A 22925-nucleotide genomic window follows, 5' to 3' on the forward strand; every position below is an offset into this window, starting at 1 on the left:
CCAGGAAAAGTTTCTTCGGATGGTCTTTCGATGGCTGACTGCTGAGAAGCAAAAACTAAATCTTACATTCAAATTTAAGATTTTTTTTCTTTCCATTACAAGTTATACTCTTCAAATATCAAAAATTAGACATGCATGCATTAGTTTTTCTTAACCCAGTGCTGTTCTTTGAAACAGGTTTACCGAGAAAACGTGTAGGGCTTTCCGAATGATAAGACCAATCACTAATTAGATAATCTAATATATTAATATCAGTGTTTTGCGCTGGATTAAAAAAACAAACATTTCTAACTAAGACTTCCCGTCACTTTCATCCAAACAGCAGTTTAGACACTTGGTGGAGAAGAAGCACTTAAAAAGTAGTATTCTTGTCCCTAGCCGAAACGCTTGTTTATTTTCCTGTGAATCACAAAGGGCCCAAAACCGGTAAGAAAACAACATGGGAGGGACCGAGAGGAAAAGTGGAGGAAATTCAATTAGCGGTTGTCCATTCCTCCGGCCCCAGCGTTTGGTCTCGGCAGGGCAGAGCAGCGGGCAGCGGGAGTAGAGAAAACTCAAAGGCCTCTTGGTTAGCAGCGGTCAGTTACATTTGCATCTGTGTCACGTGTTTGTCTAAGACATCAAACCGGGGAGAGAGACAGGAAATGTTCCATGTGGTGCACAACAAGCAAGACAAACATGTACATTTCTAAAGAAAGCTGTTTAAATTTCACAAGAACTTTTAAGTCCAGTGCACGAGCTTCATTCATTCACTAATTATTATTTTTTTTTATCATATCTTCACAACACGCATAAGAGAAACTAATGTCCCGATGCTAATTTATTAGACAACATGCACTGGAAAAGGAAAGGAAGTTTGAAAGGACGGAAGAATTCAACTCGGAGCTTGAAGAAAGATCTAAAACGGTCTGTTAGTTTGTAAAAACTGCAGCGTTTCCTCAGAAAATCGTCTTTATGGCCACATGATGACAAGCATTTAAATGTTTGAGAATGATCTCTTTGTTATGTAACCCAGATGAAGGCTTTCTGCCCAAACAGTTTGGTGTTTTTGTACCCAAACAAGTTTAGTGTGTAAAGTGTTCACCCACTTCCAATAGTAGGGGCTTTTGCATTTCTGCGAGTACAAGTCCCTTTGTCAGTTAGAAGGGTCAGTCTGTCACTCCCAAAAACCTTTCGAGAATAATTTCTCATACCCTTTTTTTCTTCTTTTTTTTTAAGATTATTTTTGGGGCTTTTCCACCTTTTAATGGATAGGACAGCTAGGTGAGAAAGGGGGGGCATCGAGGCATAAGCCTCTCAATATATGTGCGCCTGCTCTGCCCACGGATACCCTTTTAAAGATAAAAAGACCTGTAGTGACTGTAGTGAAAGAATTACAGGTAGTCTTTATAGACTGAAAAATTTGGAGTGCAGTTCATTAACCTTTCGCTTCCACTCAAACAACCTGCAAATAGTGTTTGTGTTGTTTAGAATTCTTCAACACCAGAGTCAATACCGATACCAGAGTTTTAGTATTGATACCGAAACCGAAATATCTTCAAGAAATATCAACATCAATTCATATTCTCAGTGGTCAAGTCCATTTACTCAAGTACTGTACTTAAGTACAAATTTGAGGTTCTTCTAATTTACTTGATACTTTTCTTTTCGTGCCACTTTCTACTTCCACTTCGCTACATTTCAGAGAGAAATATTGTACTTTCTTACCCCACTACATTAATCTGACAGCTTTAGTTACTAGTTACTTTACAAATTAAGATTTTAGTACACAAAACACATGTAGTTTATACAATACGATGCTTTATTGCATACTTTTACGTAAGCAACGTTTTCAATGTAGGACTTTTACTTGTAACGGAGTATTTTTACAGTGTGGTATTAGTACTTTTACTTAAGTAAAGGATCTAATACTTCTTCCACCACTGCTTTTTTCTCTCAATACCATTTAAACAAAAGACGTTTTCACCAGCTCCTGTCTCGTGATGGAAATCCAGTCTTAAATTGGCCAAAAAATATGATTTTAATCCGAACGAATCTCATCAAGGACAAATTGAATTGCAGATCAAGCCCTTTCTGTATTTTTTTTTTTTTTTACAAGTTTGCAGTAAATATCAGAGTCAGGATTTGGTACAGTTAAGGAAGTGGATCAAAGTGACAGAGACACTATATATGGGTGTTATGATGAGGGAGTGCTCCCCAGTGCACCTCACTCACTCTCTGCTCTTTAATGGGACCGGCTCTTTGCCATGGTCCACTGGCAGGCCCCCTCAGAGGTACACACACACACACACACACACACACACACACACACACACACACACAGTTCTCTTGTGTTTTTCTGGTTATGCAATGGTGGGTGAATGGCCACTCCACATTGTGTGCTGAGGCAGGGACAGAATTGGAGGTGGGGTGGGAGGGGTTGAGGTGAAGAAGAGGAAAATAAGTCAGATTTGTCAGAAATGCACGGAGAGATTTTGAGCTTTTAAAGAGATGTCGACTTGGATCTGGATGATGGCAGAAGCATCGTTGCAGAAAACCGCAGGATCCTTCTCTGATCTGTTGTTTTTGTCCCCGAGAGAGCTCTGGTTTTTCCTCCAAAGCTGACATTACTACCTTTTTTAAAAGGGGCTTTTCACACCAGTCCAGAAGATGGCCTCTTGGTGAAAAACATCTCCCTCTTAAAGAAAATAGATTCAAAAGGGGGCCAAAGCCATGGGCTTTGCTTCTTTTTTTTGTGTTTGTTCCACAACTCTGTCTCCCATTTAGGGATTTAAACCGGTGGAAAGAAGATACTTCACCCATGGGAACTGATTTTCCCTCAGGGATGGCGACACTGTGGGACAGATAGTCATTTGTGTGTGTGTTTTTGTGTCTGGTGTGCAGTTTACCCACAAACCCCTCTGTTTCCTTTTATATTGACACACTGTGCCAAATCTAACCTGTGGGTCAACCTTGCCTAAATAAAAAGCCTAAACTTGGCAAGATTTTGGTGTAAATCAGAAGCAATCTGATCAAAGAATTTCAATGCCAACTATTTTGAAAAAGTATTGACCTTCAATACCCAGCCCTGTCTGCATGTATGTTTCCATAAACCTGCGTGTTTGAATTCTATTATATATGGAGACAAAAAAAAGAGTTAAAAGAAGAATGTATATTAAACTTGTAAATGGGCAGCTGTTTGCTAACACATTAGCCAAAAAAAACTAACTGTGTACCTGTGAGCATTTTTTTTTTTCTTTCTCCCCACTAGCGGTCAGAAAAAACCCAATGAATCCAGCTTCATTGAACAAATTGTATCTCTTAAACTGAACTTGACACTCAAGAAACAGGTCTGTGTTCACTTCCTAACCTTTCATCTGCAGTCTGATATTAATGGCAGTCACTGGTGTCCCTGAGAGCTTCAAGTGATTCTTTCCCCTGGGTGTTTATGTTCGTTAAACCGTCGTTTATATGAAGGCGGCCGAAAAGGAGAGCAGGCTTGCCGGCCCCTGTCCTCCGCCGGTGCGACACACAAGTGGATTTTTATGTGCTTCGTAAACATGTTTTATGCAGCTCAAGAAATGTTGCCTCAGACGTTCTGGGACTCGTGTTAAAATGCTTCAGCCCGCGGCTTAACAGCATTCAATTAATATTAAACAGGAATATGGGAAAGTTCAAACGTTTGAGAAGGTAGAGGGAGAAATTGAACAATGTTTTAAAGTCAGAGGAACACGCATTCATCAGAAAAAAAAAAATTTCTTCTTCTTTTTAAACTGTAATTTTGTTGCTTGGCTGTGAGTCAAAACCTTAAATATGAGTGGAAGGGGATTCATGAAAAGAAGGCATTGGCAGGATTAAGCTCAACAAGGTTTATGGAGTTCAGTTCATGTGGGAACTGCGGTTGTGTGACGTAGCAGGGCGAGGGTGTCAAACCAGTTGATTATAAGTCCTGCAGCCAATACAGTTATGCCAATTATCTGTAAACAGAACGGAAGGTTACGACAGATTACCAGCCTGTTAACATCAAACAGTAGGAGATCAGAAAGATAGAGTAATGTGCTTCGTGAACAGGGGAAATGACTAAATCCCGTAATGAAAATGTCAAGCTAGTACAGATGACTTCATGTGCCAAAGTACAGTACGTACAGGAGAGTAAACGAGCAACAAACATAGTTTTCATTTCTTTCTCCGAGGCTGCGCAGGCTCCCGATCAGATGCCATAACCATTTTATTTTAGTTGAATGTAAATAATGTCTTGGCACACATGCCTGCTCTCAGAGGGAGCGAGGAAGGAGAGACGAGAAAAAAAAAAAGGGGCGACCACATACAAGAAAATCCATGGGAGAAAAGTATGCCTTTATCTTTTAATAAACTGTAAAGCCAGGAGGCAACATGAAATTACAGCATAATAGCAGTGGAGAGTCTTCTGAAGACTTAATTGCCTTAATTATAGCAGTGCAGAGAGAGAGAAAGAGAGGGGGGGGGAGCATGAAGAGGAGGAAAGGGAAAGGAGGGATGCAGAGGAGAAGAAAGTGGAAAAGTTAGGGAGTGATGTGATAGAGGAAATGGGAAGGAAAGATGTTGCAGGTGTAATCCAGGTGTGTGTCTGTTTGCACGTAAGCACATAACCTCTTTCCAATGCCCATTTATGAACGTGTGCACACATTGTTTTGTAAGTGCATGAGCTGGTGTGTAAATATGTGAATCCTCAGTCCATGTGAATGATGAAGTGAGCGCTACGCTGAGAAAAAGTCTCTTTCCAGACGAGTGAGAATTTCTCTCCCTCAGATCTTACAAGCTGGCGGGTTTACTTAGGGATGCTAAACATAGCTTTCATTTTCCTCTGTGTCTAGACTGGGTTCTTCTCAGTACTTTCTGCTGCGGTTTCTGGTCACTCAGGGAAGATTGTACCCTAATTCTCATGCCTCCGAGCCAGCGGGAAGTTTGTTTAGCAAGCAGTATTGTGAAGCACCTGTGGAACCCCCCCACCCACCCCCAGTTTAGCTGATTTATATTATTTTTTTTTTTGAGCATGGATGACTGATCAAGCACTCAGGTCGGGGATCGTGTTTCAGCTTTGAGAAAAATATTAGCAGCACATTTATTTTAGGATTTAAAGAGGGGACAGTCGATTACTTGCCCTCAAATAGGAATTTGTCGCTTACTTTTACTTTTTCACAAAGATCGCATGTTGATTTATTGTTCGAGGAATGTTATCTATCAAATCTCATAAACTGCTACTTGCCAAACCCTTCTTTGCACTCTGATCTCTAAACAATGACAATTCTTCCGATTTTTGACCATAAGTAATCCAGCACAACGGATGTGGACCGGCGATCATGTTTCAACTATGATTACCGGTCTTCTTCCTATTCTTCTCCAGCGGTGGACTAAGTACCAATACAAGAATGTAATAGAAAACCTGCATTTAGAATTCCACTTAGTAAGTCAAGTAAAACCTTTAGTCTAAAAGTATAGAACTATTATCAGCAAAATGTACTAAAAAGTACCATTTATTCAGCAGTAGAATGGCCGCAGTGAGCGATACGTTATTATCAATCACATAGGTTTGTTAATACTGATGCATAACTTGGCATGGAGCATTTTACTGTTGCTCAGGGTGGAGCTAGTCTTAACTTCTTTAGATAAAGTTTAGCCCAGTGGTTCCAAACCTAGGGGTTGGCCCCTTCCAAAGGGTCACAGTATAAATTTGGGTAGGATAGAACAACAACAAAAAGCAAAGTTCTGCTACACAAATCTGCATTCTTCTTTTAACTTTTCTAATATCTTTTGGCTTTTTGTGAAATATTTGATTATTGAAATTGTTTTGGTCTAACAAAGTTATAAAACCATTTGAGAAGTTTAGAGAGGTAATGTCTCTTTGGTGTAACTGCAGCTGCCAGGTTAATTGATTTGAGTAAAAAGTATAATAGTAGTAATAATTCCTTCTGAAATGTAGTAAAGTAGCAGTATAAAGTGGAAATGCTCGAAGACAATGTACCTAAAAAGTTTACAGTGAACTTTAAATAAACCAACTTAATGTCTTTGTACTGACTGTAAGTCTCCAGTTTCTCTTAAAGCTTGTACCTTTTTTTTTTTTTGGATAACTTCAGGTGTGCTGTATAAAGCTCAAATCATATAAACTGCTGTTTCTTCTTTGTACTCTGATGGCTGAAAAAATAACATTTGAATTTTCCACAATTTCTGATGATAACATCTGCGCATCTTGATCTCATCTCTAATCATAATTGAGAAGATGAAAATGTCATCTCAGACGCTCCAAAAATTCCATCCCAGTGAAACTGGCAGAACTGAAAGCGTATGTTTCCAGCGTGTTATTCATCTTTCTTTCTTTTTCTAAAGTTTGTAGCAGAGGGCTGAATGCTGTCTCAAATTGCTTGCACAATATCTCCTTACACAGGATCTCTGCCACTTGGAACTCCATATAGCCAGTTTGAGTTTGAGTCAGTGAAGTAAACCGGGTTTGGTTTTTAGCAACATGACAAAGTCACAAAGAAGAAAGAAATGACATTACAACAGTCGCAAAGCAAGATTCTTGCTTTGGTGTCAGAGGTTGTTTGTCGTTTTTTTATGGGGTGGCGAAAGAGATGTGTCATGTTTTTTAAAAAGAGAGCCAGTTTGCCTGTGGGTGCATTTTTGTTGTCGTCAGGCAAGTCCCTGCACTGCAGTGGAGGCCTGCCCGAGTGGAGATTCTTTAAGAGGGAGATCTCTTTCTTCTCGAAGCGTCTTACCAAGAGCTATTAATTATTAACCGGGAGAGCCAACATCAAAGGGAGCAGACTTGTGCTGAATAAAATGGGGGCTGGAGCCTGGCAGTGTGGAGCTGAGAGAAAACTGGGTGAGAGGGAAAAGCCGAGCGAGATTTCGCTTCATTTCGCTTTTGAACTTTTCCAAGTACAAAAAGTGAAAGAAGAGAGAGAAAAGAGCGATGTTAGTTTATGTAAAGGAGGCAGGCCGAAAGAGAAAGTTGAAAGAGCTTGTATTCATAACGCGTCGCTGTCTTAATGTTTGGGTGTTTGACAAGGCTTTCCTACACTGCTGGGAAAGATCGAATCAGTTTGCAGGGTTAATTAGTCTTTAGCGAGCTATGAAAGTCAGATTCATAAACGTCTCGTTTGTGGATTTAACCAAGGGGACATCTAATTGAGACGTAGCTCACACACTTCAGCTGTGATGTGTTTATGTGTTTTTTCCTGAAGCTGATTTTAAAGTTGAATTCACAGAGAGTGATACGTTTGCCACCCCTTATATCAAAGGCCTTGGGTTACTTTGCTTCTATTTAGCTCCTGCTGTGACTTGTCCATACAGCAGTTAGTCCCACCAAAGGTACCTGCAGTGAAGAGGATCTAGTCATATGTGTTGCTATTTAAAAAAAAAAAAAAATCAAACATGTTCACTAGTGTCATCATTGACTCTGTTATTGACAGTTATTGATTCTGGAGAATGCAAAAAACCTCTGGTTGTCTATCTTGTTTTGGAGAAGGAAGACGCCCTCTGCTTTAAGCAATAGAAGGCTGCCATGTATACTGAGTAGAGATGTTGGTGAAGTTGAATTGCTTTAGCTACACATGCTACTTTTTTGACAGCTATATTTAATCATCTAAGTCTTTCTAAAGACTCATAGTGCACACAGGGAGTAGGGAAATTATGGTCAATTACAGTCACACAACTGGATCATATCACACTGGATGCCACCTCATCAGCTGTACAAGAGTTTAGGAAAAGAGGCAGGAAACAATGAACAGAGCTGCAAAGCGGCAGGATCATCTGGGCTTGAACTGCAGGAGAATGAATAAAAAAAAAAAACTTCAAAATAATTGAAAACATCAATAATACAACCGTCTTTAAAATCTTCCAACTGTTTTGACTAGAGGAATAGCGATTACAAGTGCTGAAATAATTAGTCGATTGATAGAAAACTAGTCAACAATTTAGATGGGGTCCTTTTTTATTTTAAGTATACATAACAAACATTTGCTGTTCATATATTATTATAAATTGGAAAGTCTTTTTTGACTGTTGATCAGTCAAGTCAGATGTCACTTTGGAATCACAGGACTGGTGGTGGCTGTTTTTTATGGACCCGAACATTAGTCGGGAGAAATAATCAACAGATTATTGAATAATTCCGATAACCGTTAGCAAACGCAGACGGCTGGAATAATAAGTAGAGAAACCTAAGGAATGCAGATGCTTTCATACAGGGGACGAGCAGTCACTTAACTGTTTGATAAGTATGCAGATTGTGTCAATCATATGCTGTGGCCTTCGCAGTCACCAGACTCCATTGAAAATGTTTGAGCTAACACGTCTTGGACTGACGTGTTAGACAGCGCTCTCCGCCACAGTGATCGAAACACCAAATGAGGGAGTAACCTTTAGCAGAATGTTGGTACATCCCTCCAGTAGAGGTCCTCAGACTTGGAGGACATATGGGTGCTTTTCATTACGCTAAGGTGTCTCCCAGCGAGCATGTGAGAGAGACGGGAAGGCGGAGGAGGAGCTGAAGTTTCCAAATGAGAAATCCTTGGTCCCATAGCGTTAGTCTTAAGCAACATCAGTTACTCACGACGTGCCGCACACCTGTATCTCTCAAGTGGAGATGCAGCATTTATACTTCACACCACTTGATAAAAGACTACCGCGTTGGATACACCAAGGTTTTCTCTCTCTATGATCCTGCAGAACTATCCTCTCTTCTCGCTCCTTGCGTACTTTAGGGGGAATTTAGGAGATTGGAAGATCCTCCATTATGGCGGAGGTGATTTCTGGGTCACGAGAGGAGAAGAGGGCGCAAGGAAGCATGAGTTAGCAATATATGCCAAGGAGCAGTGAGGCTGTTCTGCCGGCTAATGGTGGTCCACCACCTTTTGGAGACTTTTTCTGTGTATTCTGTAGTATGATAGGTTAACAAGTGTTTGCAGTGGTGATGTGGCCAGGTTGAAAAATCCCTTCCTCTTTAGGCAAAACCTTGCTCAACATCCATCGTTGAGCATTGTTACCTCGGAAATTCACATGGTGTGTTGTGAGAAGAGCAATTGCGCCTCCCCCGCACATACCACGTCTCCCCATCTCCTTTCTCTCTCTCTCTGTGTCCTCTGTACGTGCCTGCTGACTGGAGCTATGGCACTCTCCAGCCACTCGGCAGCAGAGTCACAGCACTGTACATTGTCACTTTGATCTTCACCCCCCCACCCCCCTTTCCCTCCAGTAATGAAGAGCGCTGGCAAGAACCCAAGGCCACTTGATAATACCAGGATATGATCCCAGCCACGCTATTTTAGATCATGTAGCGCCAACATCAAAACATTGTCTAAATAGGGCACCGTGAATCAAGCGTGGTGAGAACGGGTTGTAGGGGAAAGAAGCAGTTAAGATAAAGTTTTTTTTTTTTTTTTAAAGTTTTTTTTTTTTTTTTTTTTTTTTTCTTCAGACGCGGGGAAGCCAATTTGGATTCTGCGAGGAGATACTTGGGGTACTGCAGATCCAAGCATTTCCTTTATCTTTTGCCTTTAGCAGATGTCTTCAAAAGACCTCTGTGCTATGACTTTCCCTGCTCTCAGATGAAAGAAGCTCACAGTTTTTGCCAGTTTGAAAAAGTCTGATAACTTCATTGAACTTTCCTGAGCATGCACACCACAATTCAATTAAAATGTCATGCAGAGCTGCATCACATGGATGCATGCATTAGAGATGCAACGGTTTCTGTCATACTATTAGCGTAAGGTGGTGTAGATTTACTTTGAATTACATCATGATGACTTCAGAGAAATGGAGACATAGACCATGTGTGCACCCTAGCAAATGTTGTCAATGGCTTGTTTACTTCAGTGTTGGTTTTCTTATTTGCTCATTCCAGATGATCTGCATGTTACACTTAGGCAGAACACTCCCTCTAGTGGCCCAAATGTTGCAGTTGACATTGTGATCATACAGTACATTCCCTGGCTTTTTTCTTTGCACTGTTGTTGAATATGTCTAATGGTTACTTTTGTTCTGTGTTGCCAGGCAAAGAGAGCAGTGCAGCGGGGAGCCACGGCCGTCATCTTTGATGTGTCGGAGAATCCGGATGCCATCGACCAGGTTTGTACACACCTAAAATTATCCAGGCATTTGCACAGTCACGTTTCAACAACAGTGAAACGGTCTAATCGGTCTCGGTCTGTCTGTGAAAGACTTCTGAAGAAAGCTCAGCAGCATGCCCTGCCCTTCTGACTGTGTGTGTGTGTGTGTGTGTGTGTGTGTGTGTGTGTGTGTGTGTGTGTGTGTGTGTGTGTGTGTGTGTGTGTGTGTGTGTGTGTGTGTGTGTGTGTGTGTGTGTGTCTGTGTGTTTGCTATTAGCACAAACAATGATCTTTCTATCTTTAGTTCATCAAAAGCATGTGTGATCAGCCTTGCTTATTTAACCGTTCTGGGCCTTTGAGCTCTCTAACTTGCGTTTGGAGGAGTGCACTGCGCTCTGACAGGACTGAAAATGGATATCCACATCCAGCTTTCACTAGACCATGACGAACACTCCAAACACATGGGTTACAGTAAAGAACAAAGTGTATTTATTGTCACACACCTAGACACTCACATTCCTTCTTCTTCGTCCGCTCTTTCTTGCTCATGTGTCTTTGCTGTTAAGATGTATAATACACGAGTTGCTCCACTGAGCGCCTTTGTCGCAAGAATTCTCCTGCGGTATTCATCCTCGCCGCGCCAGGTCTGGACTTGCAGGTTTTTTCTCTTCTTTTTTTTCTCTCCCTCCTCTTCTCTGCCGCTGGGTCGTAAAGCGCGTAGCTGACAGATAAAAGGGATTGCACGGAGACCACATGAAAGGCAGCGCCGGGCGGCTGTGTTAAATTCCCCCGAGAGGCTTTTCCAGTCAGAGCGGCCCGATCAGCAGAGACAGGACCCACAAGGCCGAGGGGCAGGGAGGAGGAGCTTAGGAAGAATTAAAGTCCCAGGGCTGAAATTAAGGGAGAGAAGCTTTATGAAGTTATGCACTTGACCTCCTTTTTGTCTCTATGTATACTTCATGTGAGGCCAAGTGCTAATTGTGGCTAGAACGCTTTGTTTGAGGAAAAGTTGAGTTTGGGATTTCACTTTCTTGAAACAGTAATACATTCAAGTTTATCATAGGACTTTTAGGTGTACTTTTTAAGGGTGTATTGTTTGTCAGAGGCTAAGCCAAGGTCTTGGTGGAGTCATTTCTCCAAGGTTCAAGCGAGAGATCAAAAGTTCCAAAGTCTATACTTTTAAACCAGAACGTACAGTATTTCACTGGAGAACATGACGGCAGCGGAAGAAATAGAAATGCGAATATCCTCGGTATTTCCCTTGGGCTTTTCAAATTACAGATTCCAACCAGCAGACGAGAGGGGAGAACAGAGAGGGAGAGGAGTAAAGGGGTATGTCAACTGACTCAAAAGCCAGAACTTACTCTTCATTGACTGTTTCCCCCGGCTCCCTCCGGGCAAACTGCGACCACAGTTTCCATGTCTTAAGCCTAGAAGTCATTTTCTCTAGTTGGTAGAAGAGAAGTTCATGCCTTTTACTCTCCGACAGTTCACATGCAGTAGGACAGTGGTTCCCAAACTTTTTGCTGAAGGTCCCCTTAAAAAAAAAAAAAAAAAGTCTACTTGTGACCCCTCATCACGCGTCACATTAGTCTATTTGTGTCAGTTGTGAGCACTATAACCAAAGCATGATTTTCAGATTTTTACATTCGAATAAAAAAGAGAAATCCAAGGCACTCTCAGTCTTGTGTATAATTAAAAGCCTTTACTTTTTCATGGTCATTTCATCTTTACCCTGTCCTGATGGAGGCTTTTAGCCACAATGCATTGGTGTTATTATTCTCAGAACCTTGAGTGACAAAAACATACATACTCTGTATTTTCTCCAGGATTTAGAAAATTGGACTGGAAAACCTGAAACAACATTAGCCAATCATGGGACATTAGAGAGGTTAGGTTTATTGGAGTCAGAATGACTGTGGGGCAGAAAGACGACATGATCCCGGGTTGTGACGTTTGATAAATTGCCCGGGTTGTGCCCACATGCTGTCCACACCTCACTGAGATCCGAACTTGATGCGAGCCAGTCCTCCTCGGCATGTGATCTCGAGTGTACAGACAGTTAATGCGTCTTGGCATGATGTGATGACAAATGTCGCGTCGAAAAGACAAGTGTAGCCACGGCCATAGACTTTTAATCTCTAGTATGGGTCAAGCTTAAAAAAAACAACAACTGGATCCTGGGTAGAACTGGGCAATATATCGATATTACATCGATATCGTGATATGAGACAAGATATCGTCTTAGATTTTGGATACCGTAATATCGTAATATGGTATAAGTGTTGTCTTTTCCTGGTTTTAAAGGCTGCATTACAGTAGAGTGATGTCATTTTCTGAACTTCCCAGACTGTTGTAACTGTTCTATTATTTGCCTTTACCCACTTCACGTCATTATATCCACATTACTGATGGATTATTTATCAAAAATCTCATTGTGTAAATATTTTGTGAAAGCACCAATAGTCAACATTACAATATCATTGTGGTATCAATATCGAGGTATTTGGTCAAAAATATCGTGATATTTGATTTTCTCCCCTTTCACGTCTTCAGCTGCTAAAGGCCGAAAATGCCCCCCCCCAAATTTTTTTTATTATTGACCAGATAAATAAGTATACCTTTTGTTATGCATTAGTACTTCTGTGTTTGATGTAGTTTTCTCTGTCCTCTCCTCAGCTAAACCAGGTTGGCGAGGATCCTCTGAAGCGGCCGGTGGTTTACGTGAAGGGCAACGACGCCGTTAAGTTGATGAACATCGTCAACAAGCAGAAAGTGGCTCGCGCTCGGATACAACACAGACCACCGAGGGTAAGCGCTCATGTCAAAACCCCAAACCACACTCTGTGTGGATGACGTGCGTATGTGTGTGAGACTAATCTAAGGCACATGGGAGCAACATGAGGAAGAGGTGAACATGTTTGCGAGGCCCACGCACCCAACAGCGCTGAGACGTTTTCAGATGTGAAGACAAACGGGAATTCCAGCTGCGAAATCTGACCCCTTTCCTTTCTTCTCTGCTCTCCCCTGCCCCGAGGCCGAGGACCTTTTTTTTTACGCAGCACTGTGGGAGATTAATATCAGCTATTCAAAGAGCTGTTTGTTTGCTCGGAATATTTGATAAGAGGACCAGCACACTTTGAGGTCAAATAACTTGACATAATGAAAGCCCGAGAGAACGGGCTGTCCGATAGGATACATTTTTCTGATGAAGAATTAAACAATCTGCTGATTGAATTTATTGGAAATCAATCCCTAAAGGACAAATCCAGCGCAAAATGAACCTAGGGGTTAATAACACATGGGTACCGAGTCGACCGTTCTCTGGGATCTGTTTTCATGCTAATCGAATGTGTCCAGTTTTAGCACAAACTGCTAATTAGCTTATAACGCTAGTCGTCAGAGCACGGGTAAAGTAAAAAGAAATCGCTATTTCTATACCACTAACAAGGCTCAAAATAGCCCCACGCTTCCACGGTGGCATAATGAGGGTCCCTACATGTACAAGCATGGAGAACTTTGTAAGTGTACAGACAGTTTATTAAAAAGATAGTTTAGAAAGACAGTACCGTTCACGTATACAGACGGGCGCCATCTTGGGAAAACAGTCACGACCAGTCGAACGACGAACGCCATGCTTGAGCTATGTTACTGGTTACTGGTTGCACGGCGTTCGTCACTAAATCGGTTAATCGGCGAAACCGTTTCAGCTCCACTCTGCAGAATGGTCCTATTCGTGTAAGAGATGTAGCACTTATCTGTGTAAATTACTGACAATCATCAATTGACACAACTAGATCTGGGCAATATATCGATATTATATCAATATTGTGATATGAGACTAGATATCGTCTTAATCGTTATATGACATAGATGTTGTCTTTTCCTGGTTTTAAAGGCTGCGTTACAGTAAAGTGTTGTCATTTTCTGAACTTACCAGACTGTTGTAACTGTTCTATTATTTGCCTTTACCCACTTAGTCATTATATCCACATTACTGATGATTATTTATCAAAAATCTCATTGTGTAAATATTTTGTGAAAGCACCAATAGTCAGCATTACAATATCGTTGCGGTATCGATACCGATGTATTTGGTCAAAAATATCGTGATATTTGATTTTCTCCATATCGCCCAGCCCTAGACACAACAAGAGGAAAATTATTCTGAGATGGAAATGAATTTCGTGAATAATCAACCATGTATTTATTCCAGAAAGCACCACCGAATTATGTGTGAATGTGTCCCATTTTTATTTCCCATTTTTCATTTCAGTCACATCATTGGGTGCTCTGGTATGCTGAGCAACTAACAAAGCTATATTCAAATATCCTGAATGAAAAATGTGACTGTTTTCGGGCAAAAAAATAACCTTGTTTGTAACCCCTTTAACCAACAGCATGTGAAGATTATTTGACCAAATCTGTGTTCTTGTTGCCCTCCCTTCCCACAGCAGCCCACGGAATATTTTGACATGGGCATCTTCCTGGCTTTCTTCGTGGTTGTGTCGCTGGTTTGCCTCATTCTGCTCATCAAGATCAAACTCAAGCAAAGGAGAAGCCAGGTTAGTGTCTAAACACATACTCATCATCGCTACTAGAACAGAAACAACTATTATTTATTTATCCAGTTTGAGTCACAAAGGACCGAAACTGATGTGTGCCTCTTACACAAAAACACACCCAAATACGACGCCATGCCTTGTTTTTTTTCCAGTCAACACGACTTCACTTGGAGTTGCAGGCGTAGAGTCGGGGCAACAGTAGCACTGCTGTTGATTGACTCCTCTAGTGTGTTTAAAAAAAAAAAAAAAAAAGCTCTCAGTGGAGGCTTATGTCAGGGACATGAATCAGGATTAGCATTTAATTAAGGCTGATGAGAGGTTGTCTGCTGGAGCCTAAACACACAGAGATGTCATGACCGAGAAGAAAACCTGTAGCGGCATCCGTTAAGATAGGTGTAATCCTGCCAGCACACGTGCGTCGTGTGTGTGTGTAAAGACTGCCACATTTTTCATTGTGTGGGTGTGTAAGGGTGTGTATGTGTGTGTGTCGCACAGCAGCGGATGACTTGGTCGTGACTTCCTTTGGGGGTTAATTAAGAGAACAGCTCACACCAGGGGAACCTTTTGTTACATAATGTAACAACCTTTCCTTCCTGAAATGTGAAAAATTAATGAACTTCTTGTGGAGTAAATATTGTTAATACAGCGTTAACACTTCCTATCCAGTTACCCCAGTAGGGGTAAAAAAAACAAAAAACTAATACTTTTGGGTTTAGTGAAGGATTCCTTAAGGGCTTGCCCTAACAAGACTACATTTAATTACAAACTGAACATAAGTCATGTTTCATGTTTTGTCAACCCTGTGATGAGAATGACTTTCATGCCAAAGTTCAGTGCTCTCTTGCTGACCAGGATATCCACGTCCTTATAAAGTCTTCAATTATCTTGTTGCGAGGCGACATAAAGAAAGAAACCGTCTCCGGAGATCCTTTTTTGAAGTTAAGCCGGCGCATCAGCATAAATAACTCTTTTACACGAGTAATGCACTAACAGTTCAAGCAGTGCCTGCTATAAATCACACTGTCTGCTACACATGTGAAACATTACGTTTAATCCAAATAAGTAGTTCTGTATGTGTCAACTTATCAGTCACCATTTTTTAAAGGTCCCATGGCATGAAAATGTGAGGTTTTTTAACATTAATATGCGTTCCCCCAGCCTGCCTATGGTCCCCCAGTGACTAGAAATGGCGATAGGTGTAAACCGAGCCCTGGGTATCCTGCTCTGCCTTTGAGAAAATGAAACCTCAGATGGGCCGATCTGGAATCTTCCCTATATGTCGTCATAAGGGGGAAAGGTTACCTCCCCTTTCTCTGCTTTGCCCATGGCAAGCTGGTCAAGGCCACACGCCCACCCTCCACCTTGCCCCCCCTCTCCTCCTCCTCAATAGCTACAGACACAGAAATGGCACATACTAAGGAAAGCTCATTGTGGGACTGGCTCTAGTGGCTGTAATTCTGCACCAAGGCTGAATTTCGGGAAAGTTTACTTCAGATACAGTATTAGGGGACCACTAAGGCCTATATAAAAGCATCCAAAAGCAGCATGTCATAGGACCTTTAAATGTATTAGAGATAGAAAAAGAGACCAGAGAGTCAGAGCCAGAGAGAGTTGCTAATGAATCAGTCAAACATTGCAAAATGATGTACTGTGTCAGGGGAGGAAAGTCTTAAATCATGGCAACATCAACCCTCTCTCATTAACATCAGATGTTTACTCCAAAACATCATCGCTGAGATGACTTCAGTGTTTTGTTAGTTTTGTCATTTTAATGTCTTCTTGTGGCTCTCACGTTTGCTGACGTTCATGTTAAACTCTACAGGTCTTTAAAAGGGTATTCATAAAAGTGAAATGTGGCTAATCAAACATGCAGATATCCCCGCTGAACCTGTCCCACCTTCCTCCCCACCACAGAGCTCCATGAACAGAATGGCCATCCAAGCCTTGGAAAAGATGGAGACGAGAAAGTTTAAGGCTAAAGGAAAGGGCCAGCGCGAGAGCAGCTGTGGAGCCTCTGATTCACTGAGCAGCAGCTCCACCTCAGACTGCGCCATCTGTCTGGAAAAGTACATTGACGGGGAGGTAAGAAAAGACACTTTGTCCTTTTTGATTTTAAAGGATTGACTTGATCTGCTTTATTGACTTTCATATCTAAACGGTGCACGATGCAAACAATGGTATAAAACCTCCATAATCTGTGCTTTACTATATGGGTTGTTATACCAGCTCTTACAATGAATACAGAAGTAAACATTTCTGGTTTTATGTTCATATGCATGTATACTATTTTGCAAAATGCAGAATAGTGACAAAACAATTAAAACTGTGTTAACTTGTACTTCAAAAAAAATAAAAGGGGAATGTTTCAGAACTTATTCTGACTTTTAAAAGCCAGGAGAATATTGGTTAATTAATACAGAAATCCAGGTAAAAATCACTGTATAAAAATACCATTTGCTTACCAAAATACCAAATACTTCGTGGACCATGTGGGAGCCAAACCTCTTAACTCTGGCAGTGTTAGTGTGGTCATCTACCCACTGAGCATGTTTTCTTTTCATAACATATTCTGAAACATAATGCAGTTCTGTGGACAATAGAATGGAAGTTCCCCTGATGTGCTCGGGGACCGTTAGTCTCGCGGTCTTCGGTGACGTTCTTTCCGGCGCCTTTTAGATGTTTGGTTCAGTCTTTGAGAGCACCTGGAGAGATAACGGTACCCAGAGTGCATTGGGTTGCGATTATGCTTCCTGTTTTCCCAGTGTGGCCTTCTTTAATCCTTAAAAGGAGTCATTGTGAAAATATGTATCCTAATCTTGGACTTTGAGGGTTTACTGTAATAGCATTGCTCATCCTAAACGCGGAATCTGCAGGGACAAACCCCAGGGGGACATAGTTGGTGCCTGTGTGAGTGTTTTTTTGTGGTTATGTGTCTCTACGGTAAGGAGGAGAAGAAAACACAACAAAGCATGGCGCCAGGATTGCACAGAGGAAGTGGCGATATAAAAGGCTGAATGGCATCAAAGCGCTTTTTGAGCAGCGAACCAAGCAACAAAAGCTTGGGTGGAAAAGAGCCCAAAGATGAGTCACATTAAGCCATGGAGTAAAGTATTTATGGCAGTGAAAGAGCTCTCAGTGGAGAAGAATATTATAATTCATGTTCATAGTGCTCCTGCTGTTGTCTTGGAATTCCTCCAGGCCAATTCTCCATCTGAATACAAAGTGTTGCATTCTTTTCATGTCAGTCCTCAAGTGTAAGCCTCTTGTTTGTTTTGTTCCAGAAAGTGGTGACATTGAGCATCAAAGTTGTATTTGTACTGTGGTGTGGCATCTAGTTAAGAGTTTTGTTTGTGGCGTGATGTGAAGTTGCCTCCTCAGAGGTAAAAACTTGATGAAGACTCAAAACCCTCTCCACAATTGAAAGTTCTGTACAGCTTTGCTGCCACCTTCTGGACATTCAGCCGCTCGAATATTCATTCACCTTCTGAGAAATGAAACCCCGTTGTAGTTTGTCACACGTCATTATGCGGAAACTTTGTAACTTTGGGAGTTGCCCTGGCTTACTTCAGGTTATATGCAGGAATCCTAAAGTTAAATTTAATACACTTTTTAAAGACCCTTTTGTGACTTAAAAAAGTCCTAGTATAGCATGTCATATAAACAGCAGAAATAATCCTAGTATAGTATGCTCCGGTTTCCTCCCACCATAAAAAAACCCATAAAATATAAAAGACATGCATGATAGGTAACTAGGACTACAGTTGAAAATTAGCCGACTGTCTAACACTGGCACATTTACAGAAATGTGGATTAATGTGCATTGTCCTAATCAAAATAAATAAATCTATGCCAAAACAATGGCCAAATCCATAATATAGTTTGCCATAAAAATATCCTTATATATATATATATATATATATATATCTTTTCACAAAAATACTGCAGGATTACTGCAGGACTGTTGCTATTTAATTAGAGAAAAATGCTAGAAAAAAACAAAACAACCTTTTGAGCACTTGCCCTACTTGTTTGGGTATTAGATGTTTTTGGAAGATGTTATTACATGTAGATGTTTTTGTCCACTTGCTGTTAGGAGACATTGCAAATTTATTTTAATTTTTATGTAGGAAGGTATTTAGCACACGAATTACCAATATTAATTGGGAATACTTAAACATTTGACATTTAAACATCCCACTATTATAATCACTGTAGTTGAAATACAAGGCACAATAATGTGATATGTAGCCTAAATATCTTACCTTATTTGTGTCAGTGGTATTGCTGCTGTTTGTACTTTGTATCTGGCAGTGCAGGTAGAATCTGACTATTAAATCTTGTTGTATTTTTCCCTACAGGAGCTGCGAGTCATTCCCTGTGCTCACAGATTTCATAAGAAATGTGTCGATCCCTGGTTGCTCCAGCATCACACCTGTCCCCACTGTAGACACAACATCATCGGTCAGTTGGTGCATAGCAGCTCTGAAAATGTTGCTCTTTAAGTTTAGACAAAATACTCTTTCATGAAGTTAATTTTCCTTTGTGGGACTAAATGTTACGTTCTTTCTTTTCACAGAGCAAAAGAAGGGAAATCCAGGACCAGCGTGCATGGACCCTGGCAACCCAGTCCACAGCCGGCAGCGGGTGGTGCTGCCGGTGCATTATCCCGGCAGGGTGCACCGTGCTGGCCAGGTGACCGCCTACCCAACCAGAACCAGCATGGACCACCACGGCAACCCCATCACCGTGCTCACTGTGGACCAGCACCCAGATCCTCAAGGTCTGTACCCACCCCAATCGACGTCTGCCTTTCTCCGGAGCTATCACCCCGCCCTCCATCTGGACCACTCGCTCAATCCCCACCACTGCGGATTAGAACACCGCGGACCCCCCGCCTACCCAGCGCAGCCGCATCACGCTGCTTTTAAACGACCCAAGTTCCACGGTCGCAACTTTTCCCGAGCAGCCTGCTTTTCGCAGTACGAGACTATGTACCAGCACTACTACTTTCAGGGGTTGACTTTCCCTCAACAGCCTGAGGGTGGCCAAGGGCCTGCTATGGCAGGGCAGCTTGGTGGAGGAGGAGGGGCCCACAAGGGCCACCACAGCAGGGCCTTTCAGCAGGGGTTGTTATACCCCACAGTGGTACACATGGCACCTGCCTCTTCTTCAAGGATAGGTGAGAATGGCAGCACTTCTGGCCTGAGCTGTTACCATGGCCACCGCTCGGTGTGCAGCGGTTACCTTGCTGACTGCCCCGGCAGCGACAGCAGCAGCAGCAGCTCAGGCCAGTGCCACTGTTCCTCCAGCGACTCCATGTTGGACTGTACTGAGGTCAGCAACCAGGGGGTGTACGGTAGCTGCTCTACCTTCCGCAGCTCACTGAGCAGTGACTACGACCCGTACGTCTACCGGAGTAAGAGTCCGTGTAGAGGCTCCGTGGGGGAAGCGGGGGCTGCCGCTTGCACCACAGTTCCCGCTGAGGACTCGTTGTCCCCTCTTCCCCTGGGACACGATTGCCTACAGCTCCCTCCGGGAGCTTCGGGATATAACTCGGGGGACCACCTCTCCAACTGCAGTTTGGAGCCCAACTACAGCAGTCGCTCATCACTGGAACCCAGGGAGAACAGCAACATTAGCACTACCTCAGCCGGGGCTCCAGAGGCTACCGGAGCAGACAGGGGAACCGGGGCGCAGGAGGAGTCGGGGGAGCTCGGGGCTGCAGCCTGTAGCTGCTGCTTCGAGGTGCTTCCTCCCAGCGCCGAGTGTAAAGGGCAGGACTCGGACCAAGCTGGGCCTCTGGCCACAGCACGCTTTCACAGGGGGGTGGACTTTCAGAGCTCAACCTCCAAGAACTACTTTGCTCCCGAGCACATGTGCCCCTCCTCAGAGCAGGTGAGCTACGAAGGGCTGCCCTGCTGCTTCTATAAAGAGATGAAGGTGCACAGGGCCACAACGGGGCGCTACGCCGAGGACTACGCTGTTAATGTGCAGTACGCGCACGCGGACTCGGAGGCCTGCTCTGGACAGGGCTGCTGCGAACTCAACCAGAGAATACCCATTATTCCCGAGGACACAGATTGTGAATTAGCCACAGCGGCAGAAACCCAGAGCAGCTTATTGCCCATTAGTGTCACAGTGGAGGCAGAGGTGCGGACGGGGGAGCGACACGAGCACAGAGAGGGGTACTTCACCTCGGGACAGTTTAGAGGTCTGCCATACCCTCAGGAGGAGGAGACCCGGGCTTTGTTCCACCCTCAGCTCTCTGCCTGTCCCAGTGCATTGGGAAGCAGTACTTCAACAAATGAGGGAGGTCTGGGTATATGAACTTGAGCCCAGAGAGAAGGGACTCAGTCAAAAGTATGTATTTGGTACCGCATCAGTCAGTCAATCATTAAAAACCCTCAGCTGCCTTGTTCTAACCTTGCTCTCCGAGCGCTGAATGTTCTCATCTTCGATTGTGTGGATTTCTACTGAAATGGCCTGTCATTTCTAGACATTGTATCAAGTTCATTCCTGTGGCCACAAACGCCTCAGCACCATGTGCTATGTTACCATAGCACTGAGACAAAGTGATACTACAAATATGGATGGAAGTTGTTAACTGAAACTAGAAGTAGGTTGGTATTGGCATCTATTTGCAGACTGCCTGCTGCCATCAAGGGTTAGGCCTAAGTAATCTGGGCCCATTTCTTGTGAGATTTATTTTTTTTGTCAGATTATGTCAAGAACAAGATATCTAGATTCCACCTTCTGCGCAAGATCTAGGAATCTGAGATTTTTTTCTGTATAAAAAAAAAAAAAAGTACACTCTTAATTCACAAACATCGCACATGAACACTGACTGCCTGTAAAGCTTCAACCACCAACTCAAATAGGTTGTACGGACATAGCTATACCAAAACAGAAAGACATGATTGTTTTTGTTTTCTTTTACTTTTTTCAAAAGCAGGGAAATGGGTCTAAGTGTCTGAGACCCACACATTTCTCTGAGGAGAAGAAGCTATATATTACAGAAAAAAAAAAATGCATAGAAATGTGAATGCAAGGCTGACACTGGTCTCTATTCAATAGAATACAGAATTTGTTTTATGCATTACATTTCTGTCCAGTAGTGGCCTACCTGTACGAGATGTGCCAGAGCAACATGAAAGCCTTACGCTGGTAAGCTATTTGTAGCAAAATCTAAAAGACGCTGCACCACTTTTAGATGAACTCCAGTCGAAAGTGACAGTGTCTCGGGGTTGGTAGATCTTTTCAGAAGTAGAGTGTAGCACTCTACCTCTCGTTTGGAAGCCCTTAAAAGTGTATTCTTGCTGTCACTTACCCAATTTCCTCAATGAGGCATGCTCTAATAAATATCTTTAAAAAGGTTCTAGCGTGTATCAAAAGGCCAAAGGAAAGTAGCTGGAAAGACTCATTTTTCATAAGGGTTCCTTATTGTACTGTGACATTTTTACTTTTATTTTTTTTTTTTTTTATAAATGATGCAGTTATACATACCACAGTGTATCCGTTTTAATCATATCGTGCCATGCATAATACATACTCTCGATATCAATGTTTGTCATTCATGCCTTTCTGTTTGTCCTGCAGACTGTTTTTTATACTGTTTCTATGAAATATACACATTATCTACAGAGGAAAACTTTCTGAAATAACCCTATTTATAGGTTAACCCAGTGCTGTAATCAAGTGAGAATCTAATCTTGCCTTTTGCATAGAGATATGTACCTACTGCAAATATAACATTTTGGGGTACTTGAGTCACTATTTAATTTTTTTGTCATTGTTTCTAGCACTTAAGAAGATTAAAATGTGTACAAAAATTAATATTTTTTAAGAATATAATTATTTTCTGTCATTACTATTACAAATGTTTAAAAAAAAGGCTAGAAATCAATCCGTGTATATTTCTGTACCTGTATAGCAAACACATTTCATAAATGGAAATATGTTCTCTGAATATTTATTTACTAATATATTTATCTTTTAAGCCATGTCTTATGTTCAGAGTGTATGAACGTTTGAGTTATTTGGTTGCTTTTTATTTTGAGAAAAATCACTAACATGAGACTTTGTATATACATGGTAATTGCACACAAGACGATTAAATCTTCTCTGACCAAAAAACTGATTTTAAAAACTTTAGTACCATACAGTTTTGTAATTAAAGTGTACAAAGATCTGTAAAATATACAGTTTTATTCAAGTAACTCATGTTGTGGTGTCCTCCTTTCTATTATCTGCATTGAGATTTTTATGTTATGCTTTCTAAGAGTTGGTAGTATAATTA

At 41.9% G+C, this 22925-nt stretch overlaps 1 protein-coding gene across 3 annotated transcripts in view; it reads left to right on the top strand.

The window, feature by feature from the left end:
- The window catches only part of znrf3 (zinc and ring finger 3), a 78552-nt gene extending 56090 nt beyond the window's left edge, over nt 1-22462 (top strand). For 2 of the 3 annotated variants that reach the window (XM_039802150.1, XM_039802152.1), the window contains exons 3-8: nt 10009-10083; nt 12744-12875; nt 14519-14629; nt 16544-16711; nt 18988-19090; nt 19206-22462. In XM_039802150.1, coding sequence (XP_039658084.1) covers nt 10009-10083; nt 12744-12875; nt 14519-14629; nt 16544-16711; nt 18988-19090; nt 19206-20956 — 2340 coding nt within the window. In that variant the 3' untranslated portion in view covers nt 20957-22462. The remainder of the gene's footprint in view (nt 1-10008; nt 10084-12743; nt 12876-14518; nt 14630-16543; nt 16712-18987; nt 19091-19205) is intronic. The other variant, XM_039802151.1, reaches the window with a different exon arrangement.
- Nucleotides 22463-22925: the final 463 nt, after the last annotated feature.

This window comes from Perca fluviatilis, chromosome 6 (genome assembly GCF_010015445.1).
Source record: "Perca fluviatilis chromosome 6, GENO_Pfluv_1.0, whole genome shotgun sequence".
Taxonomy (NCBI): Eukaryota; Metazoa; Chordata; class Actinopteri; order Perciformes; family Percidae; genus Perca; species Perca fluviatilis.